The sequence below is a fragment of the Ambystoma mexicanum genome, chromosome 11 (genome assembly GCF_040938575.1).
Source record: "Ambystoma mexicanum isolate Mex_15411 chromosome 11, UKY_AmexF1_1, whole genome shotgun sequence".
NCBI classification, from domain to species: Eukaryota; Metazoa; Chordata; class Amphibia; order Caudata; family Ambystomatidae; genus Ambystoma; species Ambystoma mexicanum.
In genome coordinates this window covers 1,102,661,740-1,102,681,218 of record NC_090934.1, presented here as the reverse complement: position 1 = coordinate 1,102,681,218, position 19,479 = coordinate 1,102,661,740, and the positions used below count along the sequence as shown (strand labels likewise).

Genomic DNA, 19,479 nt, shown 5'->3' with positions numbered 1-19,479 from the left:
TCTAAATTAGTTAAACTACTTTGGGAGTGTATTAAAGATGAGGAATACGTGGAAGGACACTATCCATTTGAAGAACAAGTTACTTAACCCTGGTAACTTTCTTTCAACTGGATGTTCCTCCCTTGTATTCCTTATCACCCCTCCCAACTTACTCCGCAGTAAAATGTCCCTTGCGGTTGCAGTCTACGCTCTCTCAGGGGCAGTAACTGTCGGACACAAGATGAATGCTTCATTCATAAAAACGGAACTGAGGCCAACGGGCGCTGCGCATGCTAAATATACCTTTGGTGATGTTGATATCGAGACTTGAGGCCGAGGGACATCGAGTCGACAGGCATTGACGCACATCGCCCCCTGCTGAAAAACCTATTAGAAGCAGCAAAGCTGGATATTGGAAATATCAAGGATAAGGAATATGTGGGAGAAACATCCAGTCGAAAGAACGTTACCATGATGAGTAACTTGTTCTTCTAGGCTCACGACTCAGCACTGACGTTTCTGGCTTCTCCCTCGGAGGTAAGGGTCGAGGCCATCTTGAGCAAAGTGCAACAGCTCTCAACTATTTGAGTGACAACCGTCCGCTCAATCAAATCTGTCTTTATGCATTCCCCTTGTCCCTCATTGCACGCTGCACATGAGGCCTCTACAACAGTTCCTGGATATCAGGTGGCAACAACTACCAGGCTCCTGGAACAACAAGATCACCCTCATTCCAGTGTTCAGGAAGACCCTGCAGTGGTGATCCATTTGTCAGCATCTCACCCAAGGCACTACTTTTCACTTTCCAACGCATCAGGCCACAGTGACCACCAACGCCTCCCTGGAAGGGTGGTGTGGACACTGTGATGAATCCTGTGGAGTCATCACTAAACACCAGCCTAAAGTCTCCTCCCATGCGGCCCGGCAAAGGTTGCCGCTACCTGATCCTAACCCTGGGAGTGGTATCAGGGGGAAGGATCACATGGGAGGAGAAGGCTATCAAGTGGAAGGGATGACCCCACTAGGAGAGGCAGGGTATTCATCTTCTGAGGATGAAGATGGAATCATTCCCAAATATTTAATGGCATACTATCAATGTACCAATCCTGCTAACACCAGTTTGAAAGGAACCAGTTATAAAAAGTCAATTAAACATCATAAAGTGGATACTTCAAAAACCCAGGAATTGAAGATGAAAACCTTAAATTGCCATGGTTCTGTTTTGATAGGACCTCCTCGCTCTAATGTGAAATTGCAGTCTCTTTCCACAAGCCCAAGCTCCTCTTACTTTAGTAACTCTCAGTATATAGAACAATCTAATGTAATTAGAAAGAACATCGAACAATTGAATGTTACACCTTTTTCTATGGACTTCAATTCCCACAATGTTGAAAGTACTGGGATGAAGAAGAGGGGCTTAGAGGCAATGAGGACTCAGGATGGTGAATACTCAAAGGTGTGCTTTATTTGTCAATTGAAACACCTGAGCGGGATATTTAAAACCCGCGATGAAACCCTGCTAGAGTGTGATGGTGAAGATGAAACAAAGGAAGGTGGTTGTGGAACAGTTGTTGGCAGTGTAGGAAGCGTAGCTGGGAAAGCTACCATCATCCAAGGTGAGGAGGCAGTCAAGGAGAGAAGCCTGCTTGCTGGAGCTATACGGACGAAGGAAAACAAAGAAGACTGAAGGGTAGACTCAGTGGTAGAAAGCATACTGAAAGGAAGCCCATGTGAGAAGACCGGCTTCCCAAACTATGTGTGGCAGACGCACATCAGAGCGGAAGATCAGTGGGGCGTTCGTCGTTCCCACAGACTGCTGCATCACTTACCAGAGACTTGCAGGTGCAGGCAAGGAAGCCGACCGGAAGCAGACGAACTGACGCGAAGCCAGAGAGCCAGCAGGAGCTGATGCAGAGAACCACTGAGTTGGCAGAGAGGTAATGCCAACGGCAGGGCGCCCTCTATGCACTCAGACCATTATAGAACAGTTTTGAATACAAGTATTGACATAACAAAGCAGAACTTATTTGATGACTATCAAATAGTTAAGGAAGACTAAACGAAGTGGCAAAGAGGAACGTTCTCTCATAAGGGAATACAAAATGGTAAAGTTTGTGAACCGCATTATCCACAGCTAAGAGGCTGTCGAAAGACTTTGGGTAAAATACCAGTGAAGGAAGCCTCAAACCAATACTGCCTACAGCCAAGCCAAGAGGCTATGATAAATATGTATTGAGACAAACACTGGGAAAAGTTCACAACCAGCATTACCATCATCCAAGAAGCTGTGAATACTCTAAGAAAGCAACTGAAGTATAAAAAACTTTTTGAGAGATAAACATTTAGAAAGACCTATAGCTCACTATGTCAACAGCCAAGTGATTGTGCAATTAGACCAAGGCGACACAGGAGCAACTCTTCCTTTTTGGTATTTAAATTGGAAGACGCTTGTAACCCAAACTGCTGGCAATCCAAAAGCTGTCTAGGTCATTGAGAAATCTTTTAAGAATAATTATTGCCCATATTGTTCCCAGTTTAGGGAAGAGTGGAACACCAGGTGTCAAGATCTAAGAGTATAAGAGCCAACTGTTGGTTAAACCTCCTTCCAAGAGAGATTGGTCTGGAGAATATTGGCACCAATCCTACCGTCAGGATTTAAATTAGTTGTAGGAGATTTCTTCCTGGCAGGCTAGTATACCAGGAAAGGACCTATAGTAGTTAGTCCTGGCAAGCGAGTTTGCCAGTAGAGAACATGTTTTACTATAATTGTGGAAAGAACTTTTATTCAATGAAGAGAATTGATGTACTATGATGTTTATTAATGAGCAGTAGAATCTATAAAACAAGATGCTTTTTGCTAACTTCACACGTGGTTTCTTTTATGAATAGGTATTCAAAGTGTGTTGTGCTACCTTTGCAAGAAGAATTGAAGAAAGTGTCAGATGATAACAAGAGTTGCATTTGGTTTTTAGAACGTGTGTTTTGGGGGAGAAAGTTAATCTTGTAAGAAAGATATTGTGGAAGATATTGTGTTTGGACTGTCCTCCATCTATGGTGAGAGGATAATTTGTTGTTTCTCTAAGAAAGACTTTGTGGTTGAAAAAGACTTTTCTAATTCTTTGAACAGAGCTTTGCTGAAACAGAATTATAATCCGAGTATTCCTCAATTGATACAGGGGAAGGGCACACAACCTTGGTCACAAGGAATACTTCCAAGAACGTTTGAGTTTGAATTGCAAAACGTTTTTTGTTGAACCAACATTCACATATTTTTCTTGTATAATTTGATTGTTTATATTAGTCTGAGGGCCAGAGGTATTTTGGATATTAGAGCATTTTTCTTTAGTTGTAGTTTGCTAGGTAGTCTGTTAGGTTAGGGCAAGTTAGGTGTTTATGAAAACCCTTTTTACTTCTAATAAATGGCACACCTTTGTGCCCGTCTCGCATTTCTGACCCCTCACAACAAACGGGTCAACTTCACGCCAGAGGCTTAAGGCAACCAGAGGAGAAAGAGATGCACATCAACGTCTTGGGGTGGAGTGCAGTGTTTTGGGCTCTCAAGTCATTCAAATCCCAATTCTAAGGCAAGGTGGTCTGCATCTTCACGGACAACACAACCACAATGTTCTACATCAAGAAACTGGGGGAACCCGCTCTCCATTCTATCCAAGGAAGTACATGCAATGTGGAAATGGGCGATGGATCAGATTTTCTCATTCCATTCCATCTGGCAGGCATTCACAATACCATTGCAGATTCACTCAGCAGAGAACTGCGTTCCTGCCACGAGTGGGAGATTACATCAAAGTCAAGTTCTTTTGCTCTTCTCCTGGTGGGGTCGTCCTCAGATCGACCTATTGGCCACAGCAGCAGCAAATGCAAAGTGCCCAAGTTAGTCTGCTGCTCCTTCTCCATTTGTCTGTCACTTCTTGCATCAAGCTGCCTCCTCTGTCCACCACCACAACCCAGCATCCTTTAAACTGGCAGGCTCCTGCAAACCTAGAGTTTGGTCATTACTCATTGCCTGCAGAATGTAAGGTTATTCTGGCTAAATCTAGGGCACCGTCTACCCCTGCATGCTATAAGCACAAATGGACAATCTTCTCTGTGTGGTGTCATTCGCAGGGGTTTTCTCCCCTTCGCATAAACGCTCCTCAAATTCTGCTGTACCTGCTCTCCAGAGCAAAGGGAGGCCTTGTTCACGTGTCCATCAAGGTGCACCTAGCTACTATCTCTCAATACACTTGACCGCCTGGCATGCCTTCCTTGTGGTATTACAGACTTGTTAAAGAATTCCTAATAAGTCTGTTCAGAGCATTGCTTCATGTGAAGGCTCCAACCCCCGCATGGAACTCTTAAGTTGTTTTGTCAAAATTGATGAGTCCTCCTATTGATCCTCTTCAGTGTTTCACTAAAGTTTTTGTCTTGGAAGACTGCTTTTCTGGTGGCTATCACTTCAGCCAGATGTTTTGGAGAGTTACAGGCTCTCTTGCAAACCACCTTATTTGTCTTTCCATAAGTCCAAGGTGGTGCTACGTACTCATCCATCCTTCATGCCGAAGGTTCCGTCAGACTTTCCTTTGAACAAGCCATCGGTTTGGCCCGTCTTCTTCCCTAATCCTGTCTCACCTGCAGAATGGGTTTTGCATTTGCTGGGTGAGGCACGCGCTTTGAAGTTCTAGGTCACACGCATAATAATTTTCACACAACTGCTCAGTTTTTTGACATTTGCTCCTGGGGCAAGGGAAAGCCCTCTTCAAGGCTTCCATTTCCAGGTGGCTCTCTGGCTGTATCACGTATTGCCACCAGCTTGCAAACAGGCAGTTGACAGGAAGACAGAGAGCCAATTCCACCAGAGCTGTGACTGCTACTACGGCGTTCCTGTCTGGTGTTTCCCTGTTGGAAATTTGCTTGGCTGCTACTTGGAGGTCTACTCATTCCTTCACGAGATCCTACTGCATCGTCAGGGATTCCAGGGTTGAGTCCTGTGTTGATCAGGCAGTGCTTTGCACCCTGTTTAATGGAGGTGAGTATGTTCCAGAAGTGAGATATTGTATTGCTTCTGTGGATCCTGTACCACCATAGTTGATTATATACTGCTGTATAATCGTATTCATGAGCATGTGAATCCATATAAGATCCCATGCTGGAGAAGGAACAAGTTACTTGCCTGTCACGCCTGTTCTCCAGTATGGGTATATTACATGGATTGGATTCACATGCAACCCTCCCTCCTACTCTTCTATGGCTCTTCTCTATTCCTACTTACACTACACAAACGCCTCTAAATCTGAAGATGGCCACTGGGGGTGGAGCTGAGGACGGCGAATGCCATTGGCTTGGGCAGTATGACCCAAACTGACAGCAATAGGGTTTATAAGCGTCAAGCAGTTTGTAGTTTTAAAGCAAAAACGCTTTTAATATTACTGAGGATTCCCAGCCTGACGTGGAATATTCATGAGCATGTGAATACATGTAAGATACCCATGCTGGAGAACAGGCGTTACAGGTAAGTCATTTGTTCCATCCATTGCAGTCGAAGGCAAGGTAGGAGGATGGGTACAGGTTTGCATTGGTTTTGAAATAAGACCGGGTGTTAAGGTAGTCTAGGATTTTAAGGACCCAACTGCCTGTTATTTTTGCAGTGTCTCTGCAAAGAGTTGATCTTGCTATCCACAGGTGACTTGTGAACTTGAGCGGTAGAAAGAATGTAAGTCGCTTTGCCGCTGGCATGTAAAAGGGAATGCTAGTAAAAGTCTTGTTTCTGTGCACCCCTGCCACTTGTGGTTCAGTATGTTCTTTTGCTGGTGATGTTTTCCTTGATGAGAATGACTGACAACCTGAGCTTTTGTTGCAAAAGAGTATGGTTAATATCTCTTGCTAGAAGCAAATGGGGTAGGAGACCACCCCAGAGATTTGGCCATGGTCCTAGAAGTATTACATTTTTCGAGGTTTGGCGTGAACATCCATGGTTTACTCCTAATGATCTAATGATGGCGTGAATAGCCATGGAGTGCTCTGCACAGTCAGTTGTATCGAGGCACATATGGAGGATGGTCTTGGCTGTCTCCTTATCATGCACCAACTTTATTAATATACCCTCAGGGTTAGGTGGACAGATTCTCTTGTGCATTTTTTGTCACCTGCCACTGAACATGGGGGAGTTCATGCAGGTCAAAGCTGCCTGCAGCGAAAGTTTTCAGGGATGTGGAGTCTGTAGGGAGGAGTCATGTTATCCATCAGAAAGGTAGTTACCAAAGGTTAATAATGTGTTGATTCCCATCACAAATTGCTTCCCCACCACCAAGGTGTGGACCGGATTGCTCATAGCCTTTATTTTTTGCAATCCTCTAATACAGTTCTCTAATCCTTGCTTGTCTGTGGAGCATGGTAAATTGGTGAAATGGAGGTAATGGTCCATGGCTTTGACCATACACCCCTTGTTACATTACTGACTGTGCCAATGTTTTGCTTTTGAGTGGAATAGGAGCTGCTCAATCCCACAAATGATTGTTTCAAGATTTCAAAGTTCTGTAAACACCTGGACTTATTTCATAAAATGATGACTATACAGTATGGAGGAAATGCTTCATCAGAAGAACTTGCAAAAGTTAAGGAATGTGGGGAGCCGCCAGGGGGCACCAAGATGTGCTGACGGATCTCGGTCAGTCTCTGTCCCAGGGCGCCTAATAAGTGAAAATTGAGCCCCCCCAGCCCCTGTGTGGACGGATTTGGACCCCCCCCCCCGTAGCGGTCTGAGCCCTCAGTGCAAGGGTGGAGTGCGGTCCTGGAGTTTTGCTGCAGCGGTGCCCTCGGCGGGAGAAACGTAGTTGGTGGCCCGTCCAGCTGGCAGCGCTGGAGCAGGCTGACCTGGGGTGGGGGAGGGGTTTGATCCTGTTCTGCACCCTTGCGGTCTGCCCTGCGGGCTTCTAGCCCAGAGGATTTTGTCGGTGAGGCATCTGTTGTCCGGACTGCGGGACCTGGACAGTGGTGTCAGGGGCTGGCGCTGCCCCCCGCATTCAGGTGTGGTCTGCGTCTGTGGAGAGGCCCGATTCGGCAAGGGAGCCTGGGAGCGGCGGGCCCTCCTGTGAGTGGTGGAGTTGCCGGTGTGGCGTGGAGCAAAGAGGAGGGGCCGCCTAGGGGAGCAAGTGAGTGCCTGGCCTTTGGTGTGCTGCCGGCGGGAAGTCTGCGGTCTGGACTGCGGGACCGGGGACGATTGGGGCTGGTGCTGCTCTTCCCCTTAAGAGGATTCTTGTGTGGTCGATGGGGGGAGCCGTGGCCCGGCGCGGCCGCCCCCCTTCCCCCTCTGGTGCTGGAGTGCTGTTGTGCCAGTGAGGTGGGTGGCCCAGGACAGTAGAGGAGAGGCTGGGAGTCGCCCCACGTCCTGGCTCGGAGTGTGCTGCTGGTGAGGGGTCCAGGGTCCGGACTGCGAGACTAGGACAAAGTCATTTGGACTTGATTTAGCCCTCCCCGGGGGGTACAAGAGTGGTGAATAGAGGAGGCGGCGGCTGGACCAGCGGTGGAGTGCTGGCGTAGCGGACTCCCCCGGGGCGGGAGAGCTGTGGAGATTCCATGGGGCGTGCAGTTCTCCCAGCCTGCGGCACAGGAGAGGGGCCTTACAGGAGAGGTGTCATTCAGGAATGCGGATAAGCCTGAGGGGACCCCCCTAATCCTAGTTCGGGTACACGACACAGAGTGAAGCAAGCTGTCGGGTCCTTGGAGGCGGCTGGTTGTGTTGGTTGGCCCCTGTAAGTAGGGGCACGGGGTCCTCGGAGGGGGTGGGGTCCTCAGCCCTGGTGCCTCTCGTGGTTTGTGGGGTGGTCTTTCCCCCGGAGACTTTGCCTGTTTGGAGTCTCGACGGACATTGGTGTGAACATCCCTGGTGGGAGCACCCTAAGTTTTGGCCCCTCGTTTCGGTGGGGGGTGGGGGGGAGTGGCCTGCTGTGTGTTCTTGGAGTACTGGAGAGAACAGAGGGGGGCGGCCACCTTGGGCGCCGCTCTAGCTACCGCGGGAAATCTCCTGTTCCCCTGCTTCAGGTGGCTATCCCCCCTTTCTTGAATGGACTGAGTGCTGGCCCTGCAGAAGTACCGTCGAGAGGGAGCAAAGACTGGGGAGGAAGGCATTATGCAGGCTGTGGCCCAGTCGGAGGGGCTTGAGGCCCAATCAATGAGCCGCAGCATGGCCACCCTGTTGGAGGAGATTCAAGGCTTCAGGGCAGATATTGGCAAGCGGCTGGACTCCCTGGACAAAAAGGTTGATGCCGTCGAGGACCGTGTCCAGGCCCTGGAGGCCAACTTCTGCATACCTGTTTGGGACGCAGTTCGATATGGGGCTGGCCGAGTTGGAAAGACGGGAGGAGAAGATCACTCTCAAGTTGGATGATTTAGAAAATGGAGAACAGCGCTCTAATTTAAGGTTTTTTGGCATGCCGGAAATGGAGGGGGAAACACAGTACGACATTGTGAGAGGGGTCAATGAGATTATTAGTGGTCTCTTTGATGGTGGAAATACCAGCAACCCCACAATCGACAGGGCTCATAGGGCAGGGGGTCGGGCTGGTGGACCCCGTTCAGTCCTTGTGAAATGTCATTATCATGTGGAGAAAACTAAGATTTTGGACGTAGCCCGTAAGAAAGGCCCTGTTTGGAAGGGAGCTCAAATTATGATCTACCAGGATCTCTCGGCGCTCACCCTTCCTAGGCGGAGACTTTGTGGGCCCTTGAAGAGGTGGCTGCGGTCTAAAGGGGTGCGGTATAGGTGGGGCCACCCGTTTTCGCTTGCCTTCGAGGTGGACGGGTACAAATATTCACTGTCCTCGGAGTCGGACATTCAGCGGGTGACTCGAGAGCTGTTGGGGGACTCCCCTGCGGGGGATGGTGTAGAGAAGGGGAGGAGGTTGGATGGCACCCGTCCCGGGCCCTTGGAATTTGTGGCGTGTTCGAGGTCAGCGGAAATTCAGGAAGGTGGCGCCGCTGTCCCCGAAGCAGCCGGGATCCTGACTTGGAGAGAGGGGGCTGCGGACCTGTCAGGTTGGAGGGGAGTGATGGGGTTTGTTGGTTGTTCCTGTGTTGGCCACGGCGGCCTCCTATGGCATAGGTTTATGGGGGAATTTTGAAGCTGTGGGAGGCGGTGGAAGCAGTTTGTGATGTTCAGGATATGCTTTATTTCCTCGGGGGAAGGGGCTCAAACTGTTGGTCATTTTCTGTGGAAGGCGCCCGGGTGGAGGCGATCCTTGGTGGTCTGGTGGCCTGGTGGCGCGGCAGTGAGATGTCGCAGTCTTCCCAGCCGCTCATAAGGGAGTGGGGGTTTGTTTGGTTGGGGTGATTTGGGCATGGGGGTAGGGGATGAGAGGGTTGTTTACGGGAGGTTGGGAGGTGTTCAGAGGGGGTAGGGCTTCCGAACTGCGGGGGGTATTTAGGTTTTTGTTTGATTTCTTATTCTGGTGCGGAGGGGCTGGGGGACAATCAAGACCGGCTCCTTAGAGGGGCAGGAAGATTCCTATGGTCCTTTATATGGATGATTCTTTACAGAGGTTTCTGGTGGGGTCCCTGAACGTGCGGGGACTGAACTCGCCGACGAAAAGGTTGTTGGTGGTTAGGGAATTCTCCAGGCTTAAATTGCATTTTCTGTTCGTGCAGGAAACCCACTGGGTTAAGGGGAGGGAACCCACTTTTCGATCCAAGGCTATTCAATTTCAGTCTCCCTACTTAATGAAGAAGCGGGGTGGCCCTCTTGGTTTCTCCGAATGCCCTATTTGTTCCTAAAGCCCACAGAATCGACCCGGAAGGACGCTATGTTATGGTTAAGGGCTCAGTGAGTGGCAGGCTGTTCACTCTGGTGAAGGTTTTTTTGGGAACGGATGGGAGAGACAATTTGTGGGTTTGTGGAGGGAGCTTTGATAATAGGAGGGGATTTCAACATGGTTCTCAAGCCGGATAGGGATAGGAAGTCCCCCTCCCCCTATTCGGACCAGCGGACACAGGATGTTAGCTGACTCATTCCGGAGAACTAATGAGGCGCTGGGCTTGGTCGATGCACACTGTGTCGGGGAGAACCGTGATTCTCTTTACCTTTTTCTCTGCGGCTCATGGTGCGTTCTCTAGAATAGATTGTTTTAGTGGATTCTACGCTCTGGGATGGTATTTCAGATTTTGGTGTGGAAGTTGTCCCGTGGTCCGATCACGATTTGGTCAGAGTTTGGCTTGGGGTAACCCCTCTGGTGCCGCCTAGGGCTCGGTGGATCTGTAATGATATTTTACTTTCAAAGAGCTTAGACAGTCTCTCCTAGACTCAATTACTGAGTACTTTCGACTAAACGACACAGGGGAGGTGGATGTCCGGGGAGTATGGGATGCATTTAAGGCTACGGTCAGAAGAGCGTTGATATAGATGGGTGCGAGGAGGAAGAGGGAGAGGAGTCGGGAGGAGTTAAAGCTGAGGGAGCGTATCGCTGCCATACAGCCGGGAGGGAAGCTGAAATTGTAGATGGGACCGGGAAAATGGGAGGAGCTTCAGGCTCTTAAGGCTAAATTGGCCGCCTTGCTCATGGGGCAGACGGAGAGAAAGCTCGCTTTTCTGAAACAGCGGTATATGGAGAGGGGGGAGAAGGCGGATAAGATCCTGGCGTGGCGTTTGAGGGAGCTTCGAAATAGCAGGAGGGTGAGCTGTATTAGAGGCCCGGTAGGGGAGGGAATCCTCCAAGATGACATGATAGCAACGTGGTTCTGGCGCTATTATGAGGGTCTTTATGCTTCGGAATACACAGGAGATAGGGGTGATGTGGATCAGTTTTTGGAGTCCCTCCCCATCCCTCGCCTTGCCGCGGAGCATGCCGATATGTTGGACCTCCCCGCGTCTCCTCAGGAGGTGCTTGACACTATCTCCTCCTTAAAGAGCGGCACAGCGACAGGGGAAGGCGGTTTTACAGTCTGTTTTTATAAGACATTCCGCTCCAGCTCCTTTCTTAGCTAAAATGTTTAATTCGGCTTTGGATTCGGGTTCTCTCCCTCCCACCATGATGTCGGCTCTCATTGTAGTTCTCCCGAAAGACGGGAAAGATCCTTTGCAGTTTCAGTCCTATAGACCCATTTCCCTTCTCAACGTTGATGTTAAGATTTTGTCCAAACTTCTGGCAAATAGATTGTCAAGATCCCTTCCCTCTCTGGTTCACGGCGACCAGGTTGGTTTCGTTACTGGACGCCAGGGATCTGACAATGTTAGGAAAACCTTGGGGCTAATGCACGAGGTGTCGAAGCGAGGGTCGGAGGCCTATCTCTTGTCTTTGGACTCGGAGAAGGCCTTCGACCGAGTCGAATGGCTCTACATGGGGAGGGTACTTCGGAAGATGGGTTTTGGGGACAATTTTTGCAGGTGGGTTTCCACCCTATATAATGCTCCCTCTGCCAAGGTATTGGTTAATGGTTGTTACTCAGAGAGGTTTGAGCTTTCTCGATGCACTCGTCAGGGGTGCCCCCCTTTCTCCTTTGTTGTATGCGTTGGCCATGGAGCCTTTTGTCATTGCGGTCAGGTCTGATGGGCGAGTGGTGGGGGTGCCTTGCGGAGGCTGTGAATTTAAGTTGTCCTTATTCACGGATTACATTTTGGTGTACCTGTCCAATCTTCACGATTCCCTTCTGCGATTGGTGAGCTTTGCGTTTTTGGGTCCTTTTCTGGGTTAAAAGTTAATGTTTCTAAATCATGCTTAATTCCCAGGGGGGTGGAGGATCACAACATTAGGGATAGGGAGGAAGTGTACGGTATGCGAGTGGAGCGTGAGGTTACTAGATATTTGGGCACCAACATTCCCAGGGACCTGAGCAGAGTGTTCGAGCTTAACTTCCCTCCCCTCCAGGTAAGAATCCAGAATGACCTTTTACGGTGGGCCCCTTTGACCCTTTCTGGGTTTGGGTGTATAGTCGTGGTCAAAATGAATATTCTTCCGCGTCTTCTTTATCTCTTTATGGCCCTCCCTTGTTTGATCCCGGACTCCTTCTTTGCAGTGTTGCACTCTCGCATCCTTCATTTCATTTGGAAGGGCAAAAGATCCAGAGTAAAATGTACTACCCTAACTCTTCCCAAGTCCTGTGGGGCTTTGGTCTACTGGACTTTAGGTTGTATTATAAGGCGGCTCAGCTACGAGTTATGCTAGAACATCTGCGGGACGACTTTAGGACTTATTGGACGTTTGTGGAAGATGTACAGGTTCATCTGAGAAAAGTCAGAGACTTCTTTCTTCCTGGCCGTCCCCCCCCCCCCCCTTTCTTCTGTGTGGGGTCCCCCGATTGATTTGGGTACTAGAGGGTTCCAAGGGACGCAGGCTTGGTCTGACCGGGTTTGGAGAGGGCTGCTCAACTCTTTGACCAGGGGGTGTTCTTGGAGTATGATCGTTTGGCGGAGGTGTTGGGTGATAAGCCGCTTTCGGTTTTTGAGTACTTAAGGCTCAAGGGAATCCTCACCCAGACGCGATGGGTTTCTGATCTGTCTCGCCCACTAACCTCCCTGGAGAGGATTTTTGTTGAAGCCAACTCTAGGAAGGGGTCCCTTTCTAAGATTTATAAGGTGCCAGTTATGTCCGATTTATCTGATAGGCAGTCGTTTAAGACTATCTGGGAGGAAAGGCTGGGCCTTGCCTTAGATGACCATTCATGGCAGTCGGTTTTTAAAGCAGTGTTCTCTGGGGGGTTGTATACGGCAGCTATGGAGCATAACTTTAAGATTTTGCATTCCTGGCACCCCCCCCCCCCCCCCCCACCTTCCCTGTCCAAGATGTTTGCTGCGATATCACGAATATGTCCTAGATTGTGTTCGGGCAGAGGTACTTGGTTCCACATGTGGTGGGAGTGCCCGGTCATCCAAATATTCTGGACGGAGCTGCTTAGCTGCATTTAAGATATTTTGGGGACGAGCCCCTCCCTACACCCGCTTGAGGTCCTTTTGTGCACTCCCCACCCGGATGGGGGGATGGTTTCCTTTTCGGGTGTGATGGGGGCCATGTTGAGAGCGGGGAGATTAGCTCTGGCCCAGAGGTGGAAGGACCCCCTAGCGCCTACCAAGACAGACTGGCTTAACAAATTGATAGATATTTTTACGTACGAGAAACTGTCTGCTATTGCCAATGATTCTATGCCTTCTTTTTTGCAGGAGTGGACTGTGGTTATCCTTAATATGGATTGTGATGCCATGAAACTGTGAACGTTTTGGGGGTCTATTGTGCTTTGTTCCGGGGGAGGGGTTGTTGCTACCTGACCTGGAGGATATATGCTTAAGTGAGTTTGGGTCCCCACTGCCAAATTGGACCTTCTTGGAAAGTTGGAGGTGTGTTCAGTTCCCACTCTAAGTCTCTTGCACCGTTGGTTGTCGGAAGCCCACTGTTTTTTTTTTGGGGGGGGGTTTGAGGGTGGTTGGGGGTTTTTGGGTTGTGGGGGCTTAGGGGGGTTAAAATGGGAATGGTTATTCATTGAATATGGTTATTTGCAGTATACTGCCAAATGTTTGTTGGCGGTGGTGTTTTTCTTTCGCTTCTGAAAAGTTCAATAAAAATAAAGTGGAAAAAAAAAGTTAAGTAATGTGTTCTCATTTATAGTGACAACATTTGGAATAAATGCACATTGTCTATTTGACCTTTTGGGCCCTATGATTTTCTGAAGGTGTCCAGGTTTCTCAATTTATCTTCAGTAATTTAATAAAACACCAATTCCAATAAGCTAAATGCACTGGGATGCAACGGAGTCTTGGTGTGAAGTCCACTTTCCAGGAAATACACTGTGCTCCAAAGTAATAACCTTATATATAAATAAGCTATATGCTTTAAGGACTATTGCTTTTTTGTGAAAATGTTTTTTTTTAAGTTGGTGGATTTTTGTTATTTACATTTATTAGCAATGATATGCCCACTCTAATCATGCTTTTCTTTAGGTATCAACCTGGTAAAACCTTGTCTGATGTGTACCGCAGCGTTTATAAAGTTCGCAATAGATTGCTCGCATGTAAGAACATGGAACTTATTCAGACAAGGTCATCTTCGAGGGACAGATGGGTGAGCGTAAAATTATGATAAATATTAATGATTGTATACTGTAATTTGAAGGTTCTCATCTTATTTCATGCTCCCTTTTTTCCAAACCCATGGGGTAGCTAGGAGCATTTCTTGCAAAGCAATAGACAAAATAAAAGGCTTTGCGCAGACATAGCTCCAACCCAACCATACATTGGCCCCTCTCCCTCCTATTGTCAAAACTGTCCATATTTCTTTTCTGATGAGCCGTTGACATACATGAGCAACAGACTGAATAAAACCGCAGCTATAACTGGGAGATGACACAGTGACTGTAGCCATGTTTATGGAAGTGACATGGTGAAAGATGTGATTGGTTGACTCGTGCATGAGCCCGTAAGGCTGTGTGGCTATAATGTAAGCCTTGTCCGAGGTCCAGGTATGCCCAGCAACACACTGTCACATGAAGTCTACTGCAACTGCCTGAACTAGAATAGGGGTTATGCAGGCACTAAGTGGGTGGTCCAATCCTATTACTTGTAATGGAAATATCTGCTAGAGGTGGTAGTCTTGGGTAGGCCAAGCGGAATTGTACAGGTCTCAAATGGTGCTGTAAAGTCATGCCTTCTGAGGTGGGAGGATTTTTCAGTGGCAAGTTTGTTACTGTATCCAGCTAAATGTTTTCTACTGGCTCTTCAGCATAGAGTCTTGCATGGATGCACATGCTCATGAATATTCCCGGTCGTCAGGCTGGGAATCCTTGGTAAAAAGATAACCGGTTTGATTTAGACTGAAAACTGCTAGTCTCCTCTATACCCAATCATTGTCCTTTGGTTCATACTGACCTCAGCCAATGACACTCGTTCAAAGCTCTTCCCCTGGTGGCCATCTTCAGATTTTTGCAGCACTTTTCTAGTGGTAGGAGTCCTCGTACTTCGCTTCTCGAAATGTTTTGATTTTTTTTTTTGTGCAGTTTTTTGATAAGTTTGTTTGCTTCCATCTCCTCCTAGTAGCGGGAAGCCGTTGTCGGCAAAGCCGCTCCGTGATTTCGACAGGTCTAGGCGTGGGCCTACATCTCACCTTGACCAGGTCCGATGTGGCTATGGAGAGTCTCTTCAGGTCCTGCGAATCCTGTGGTCTGAAGAACATTTTTGATGAGGATCGGCACATCCAGTGCCTTTGTCTACTTGTCTACATCCAGATCACGACGTGGATGGATCCGAGTTCTGCCGCAGCTTCTCCACGAAGGATCGCCACTGCAGGTTGGTGGCATGGGTCAACCAGCAGAAGTCCTCTGACGTGGCCTCCGAGCGCAGTCATGCCTCATCTAGGACCGGCATGTCCCACAAACGTGCTGCCTCTGAGAAGAAGAGGTTCTGCCCTTTGAGGATGTTCCCTCTGAGGAGATCCAAAAAAATGTGAAACACCACACTCCATCTGCTACCTCATAGGTTGCTGCAGGATCAAGATCGGGAAGGGGTCAGTCCTCGTCACCTACTCCGTCGACAGCCTACCGGCTGGTGGGTTCCCTCTGCCTGCGAGGAAGTCACTAACCCCTTCTAAGCACAGTCTTCGAAGGACAAGTCATTGAAGGACAGATCTGCGGGATGCCCATCAGCTTCTTCGTCAACGTCCACAGCACCGTCAACGATCCCTTTGTCATTGAGCACCCTCATTGATGAAATCGGCTTTGCAGCGAATGTCGTTTCCACCTTCACGACGACTACAACACCAATGGTCTCTACCCCCAAGGCCTCCGTCAGCGATACTGACCACAACCTTGTTGGCGGTGGCACCCATTCTGCAGATCTCCATAGTCACCTCCTTCCTGAAAGACTCTGGTAGGGTGAGTGAGTTACTGTATCCGTCGGACTTCCTGCCAAGACCAGCGAAGGTGGCTCCTTCAGCTCTTGTAGGGTTGCAGAGAAAATCGCCTCACATCTATACCAGTTCTGAGGATGACCTACCTGAGGATGTCTACTCGGACAATGAAGAGGGGCCAGGGTCCTGGGAATGTGGGGGGAGAGGGTGGATCTCCTCTGCATGAGCTATACCAACCGCTTGGAGTGACAAGGGGTTTCAGCCCAACCCCTCCCCCCGTTGCACTGTTTGCACCCCCAACTGATACCAAAGGATATGTCACTGGACATCCTCACCTGTCAGGACTTTGGTTTACCTGAGGTTTGTGCGTATACGTATAAGAGGATCTGGGTCTATGCTTGTTCCGCAGACGGGAGTTCCGCAGGTAGGGGCAGTCCTCTTTGGTAGCCACACCGCCTGGCTGCCGCAGCTGGCATGAACCACGAAAAATTGAAAAACCCACAAGGGGTACAAAAATCCTTTAGACTAAAAGTTTGTCGTCTTGGTTTTGTATGGCAGGAATCCGTAGAAGAATATTGTTTGAGTAAAAAAAAAATAACTGAAAAATCCCCCAAAAAGGTATCGGAAGGCTGCAGTCCCAGAAAGGTTGGAAAGAATAGCACAGCAGAAGGAAACGGACAAGCAGAGGAACAAATGGGTAGAAAGGAACAAACGGCAGGAAGAGACTGGAAGTACGAGGCTTATCACAGGAAAGGGAGCGCTGAGTTAAAATGCCAGGTTACCTTATCATTGAGACGCAAAGGTTGTTTGCTCCGTGATCAGTTTTATGGAGGAACGCTGCACTAACTGCAGCGTAGAAAGTCTTGGCTCTGACACGGGTTACCTGTGTCTGGAGCGGGCGCCGAAGCAGGAGATCACGGCAGCAAGCGTCTGTCATTGGATGAGTGAGGCGGTACGAATGGCAAGCACAGTCCTAGAAAGGCAATTCTTCCATAATCGCCAAAGGGACCACCACCGGATGATATGACATCACCACCCTGCACACTTTGGTGGTGAAAATTCAGAAACTGCTGCCTACTGCCCCTGTACCTGGTCCAGCCTGAAGTCCTTCCATGCCACCTGCCAGGAGTCCTCCCAGCCCAAGGCGTAGGGCGCCTGTCACATCTGGATCTGGACTTGGGGGCCTTGACCCCCAGTGGAGGAAGAGCCTGCACGCATAGACGCTGGCACTGACCCAGAGAACACAACTCACACTGATGAGGATTATGTCCCCACTGATGGGGAACCTCTGGATATTGACAAGCCCACCAGGGCTTTGCCGCCAGGTGAAATTGGCTCCTTTTATGCCATCATCTCAAAGGCGTCAAAACTCTTAATTCTGGTGCTGGAAGAAAAGAAGCAGGAAGGCTTCCTCTTTCAACGAAGACAGTCATGTTTGTCCTGTTGTTGGACGATGTTTGGGAGGACGGATTGCCCATTATGAAAACTTAAAGTATCGCACAATTAAAGCGGGAGAGGCTGGAGAAGAAATACCAGGTCCCAGACTCGGCTCCTAGGACTCTCCAGACTCGGTGGTATCTGCCGCCGCAAGGAAACAATCGTCCAACCCCTAGTCTTTGTCCACTGTGGCCCCGGACCAGGAGGGCAAGAAGTTAGATGTGGTTGGCATGCGCATCATCTACACTGTAGCTTCCACCATCAAGGCTGCCAGTGCCCTCGCCATTCTCAACGACAGTGAGCTTTGGTATAAGCCCGGGCCTATACTGGATTTCCTTCCTGATGACACGAAGGCCAATATCATGGCCCTATTCCAGAAATGTGAGGTGGCTTCGGGTCATGACATTACAGTGGCGTTGGACATAGAGGACTCAAGGTTCTGCCAGATGGTGAATGGTGTGGCCCTTCGACGCCAGGGGTCCCTGAAGGCCAAAAACTTCCAAGCGGGCGTGCAGTCCAAGGTTGTGGACATGGCTTTCAATGGAGACAACCTGTTTAGGAAGGCAATGGATGAGGCTATCCAGACAGACACATTGATGACATGCTCTCAGGGGACCCCGCAGCAAAGTAGGTTGTCCTTTCGTTCCCCGAGGGGGAGAGTTTTCAGATCTTCCAAGTTGTACTCCGCCCCCTACCTTCAGCCCACCCACTCCTCCTCCCTGGAAGCACAGGGTCTGCTCCCAGGCCTATGGCAGTGGAGGCCAGTGTCGTCCGCATGCCAGGAAGCAGATGCCCAAACAGGCCTGATCTGCACCCCCACCTTCGCACCACAGTGGGAGGCCGGCTATCAAACTTTGTCGAGCAGTGGCGAAAGTTCACGGACAAATGGGTGCTGGATGTTCTTCAGCAAGGCCACACTTTTGAATTTCAAGACAGGTGCCCTCGCATTCCTCTTGTCACGTGTTAAGAACTTCACATGGCCCAGCTGCTCCAGGAGGTTTAGGCCTTGTTGAGAAAAGAGGCAATAGCGAAGGTCCCTCAGCACCTCTGTGGCTCCAGTGTCTACTCCCGATAGCTTCTGGTACAGAAGTGAGAAGGGTGGCAGCCGATCCTAGTCTTAAGACGCCTAAACAAGTACTTTGAGGAGTTCAGAATAGTCACATAGCAGCATCTGCTCAACCAGCTGGAGGAAGTCCTTTTTCTAGCAACTCTGTACCCGGAGGACACATACTTCCATATCCTCATTAATTGCAAGCATTGGAAGTTATGCATTGTGTAATCCAGGGTCGGCACTACCAGTTCAAGGCCCTGCCCTTTGGCCTGAAATCGGCTCAGAGGGTATTCACAAAATGCGTGGTGCCAGTAGTGGCGCACCTACGGCGCAAGGGCATTCACATTTGCCCTTATCTGGACGACTGGCTCATTGCTTCCACTCTCAAGCACTGGCGACCCAGCACACAGTGGAGACCAAACGCCTCCAGACTTAACTCAGATTCTCCATCAATTATTCCGAAGTCTTGCCTGATGCCGTTCCTGGGCACCTGTCTCGACATGGTCGCATCTCTGGCAACTCCCTCAGAGGAGAAGGTGAAGGCCATCCTAGGGAAGGTTCAGCAGCTGTTGGCAATGTCCACCGCAACAGCCTGGTCTGTCAAGTCCCTGTTGGGCTTGATGTCTTCCTGCATCCATCTGTTCCCCTTTTGCAGGCTCCAGATGCAGCCTCTCCAGGAATTCCTAGACGCCACATGGCAGCAGGTCACAGGCACTTGGACAGACAAGATCGCCCTCAATCAGGCATTGCTGCAGGCTCTGCGATGGTGGGCGGTGTGCCCGCATGAATCAAGGAGCTTCCTTTCATATCCCCGCCGTACCAGGTCACGGTCAACATGGACGCCTCCCTGGAGGTTCGGGGAGACAATACAGGACAGTCTCGCGCCAGAGGCCTCTCGCTCCCAGAGGAGAACGGCTTGCACATAAAGTTGTGCAGCTCAGCGCAGTCTTTTGGCCCCTCAAGTTGTTCCAGCTACAGAAGAATGTGGGATGGAGCTTCATGGATAACACCATCACCATGTTCTACATCCGGAAGTGGGACAGGACACACTCCCCTGCTCTCTGCCTGGAAACCCAGTCCCTGTGCTCCTGGGTCATTCTTCAGGGCATGTTCCTCTTCCTCTTTCACCTGGTAGGCACCAAGAACACCATAATGAACTTGCCGAGCAGAGAGCTGTGGTCATGTCATGAGTGGGAA

General features: G+C 49.5%; 1 protein-coding gene across 10 annotated transcripts in view; it reads left to right on the top strand.

Moving 5' to 3' along the window:
* HERC1 (HECT and RLD domain containing E3 ubiquitin protein ligase family member 1) overlaps positions 1 to 19,479 on the top strand; it is a 3,379,312-nt gene that overhangs the window by 759,349 nt on the left and 2,600,484 nt on the right. For all 10 annotated transcript variants that reach the window (XM_069624399.1, XM_069624403.1, XM_069624396.1 and 7 more), the window contains exon 21: positions 13,895 to 14,015. In XM_069624399.1, the coding sequence (XP_069480500.1) occupies positions 13,895 to 14,015 (121 nt within the window). The remainder of the gene's footprint in view (positions 1 to 13,894; positions 14,016 to 19,479) is intronic.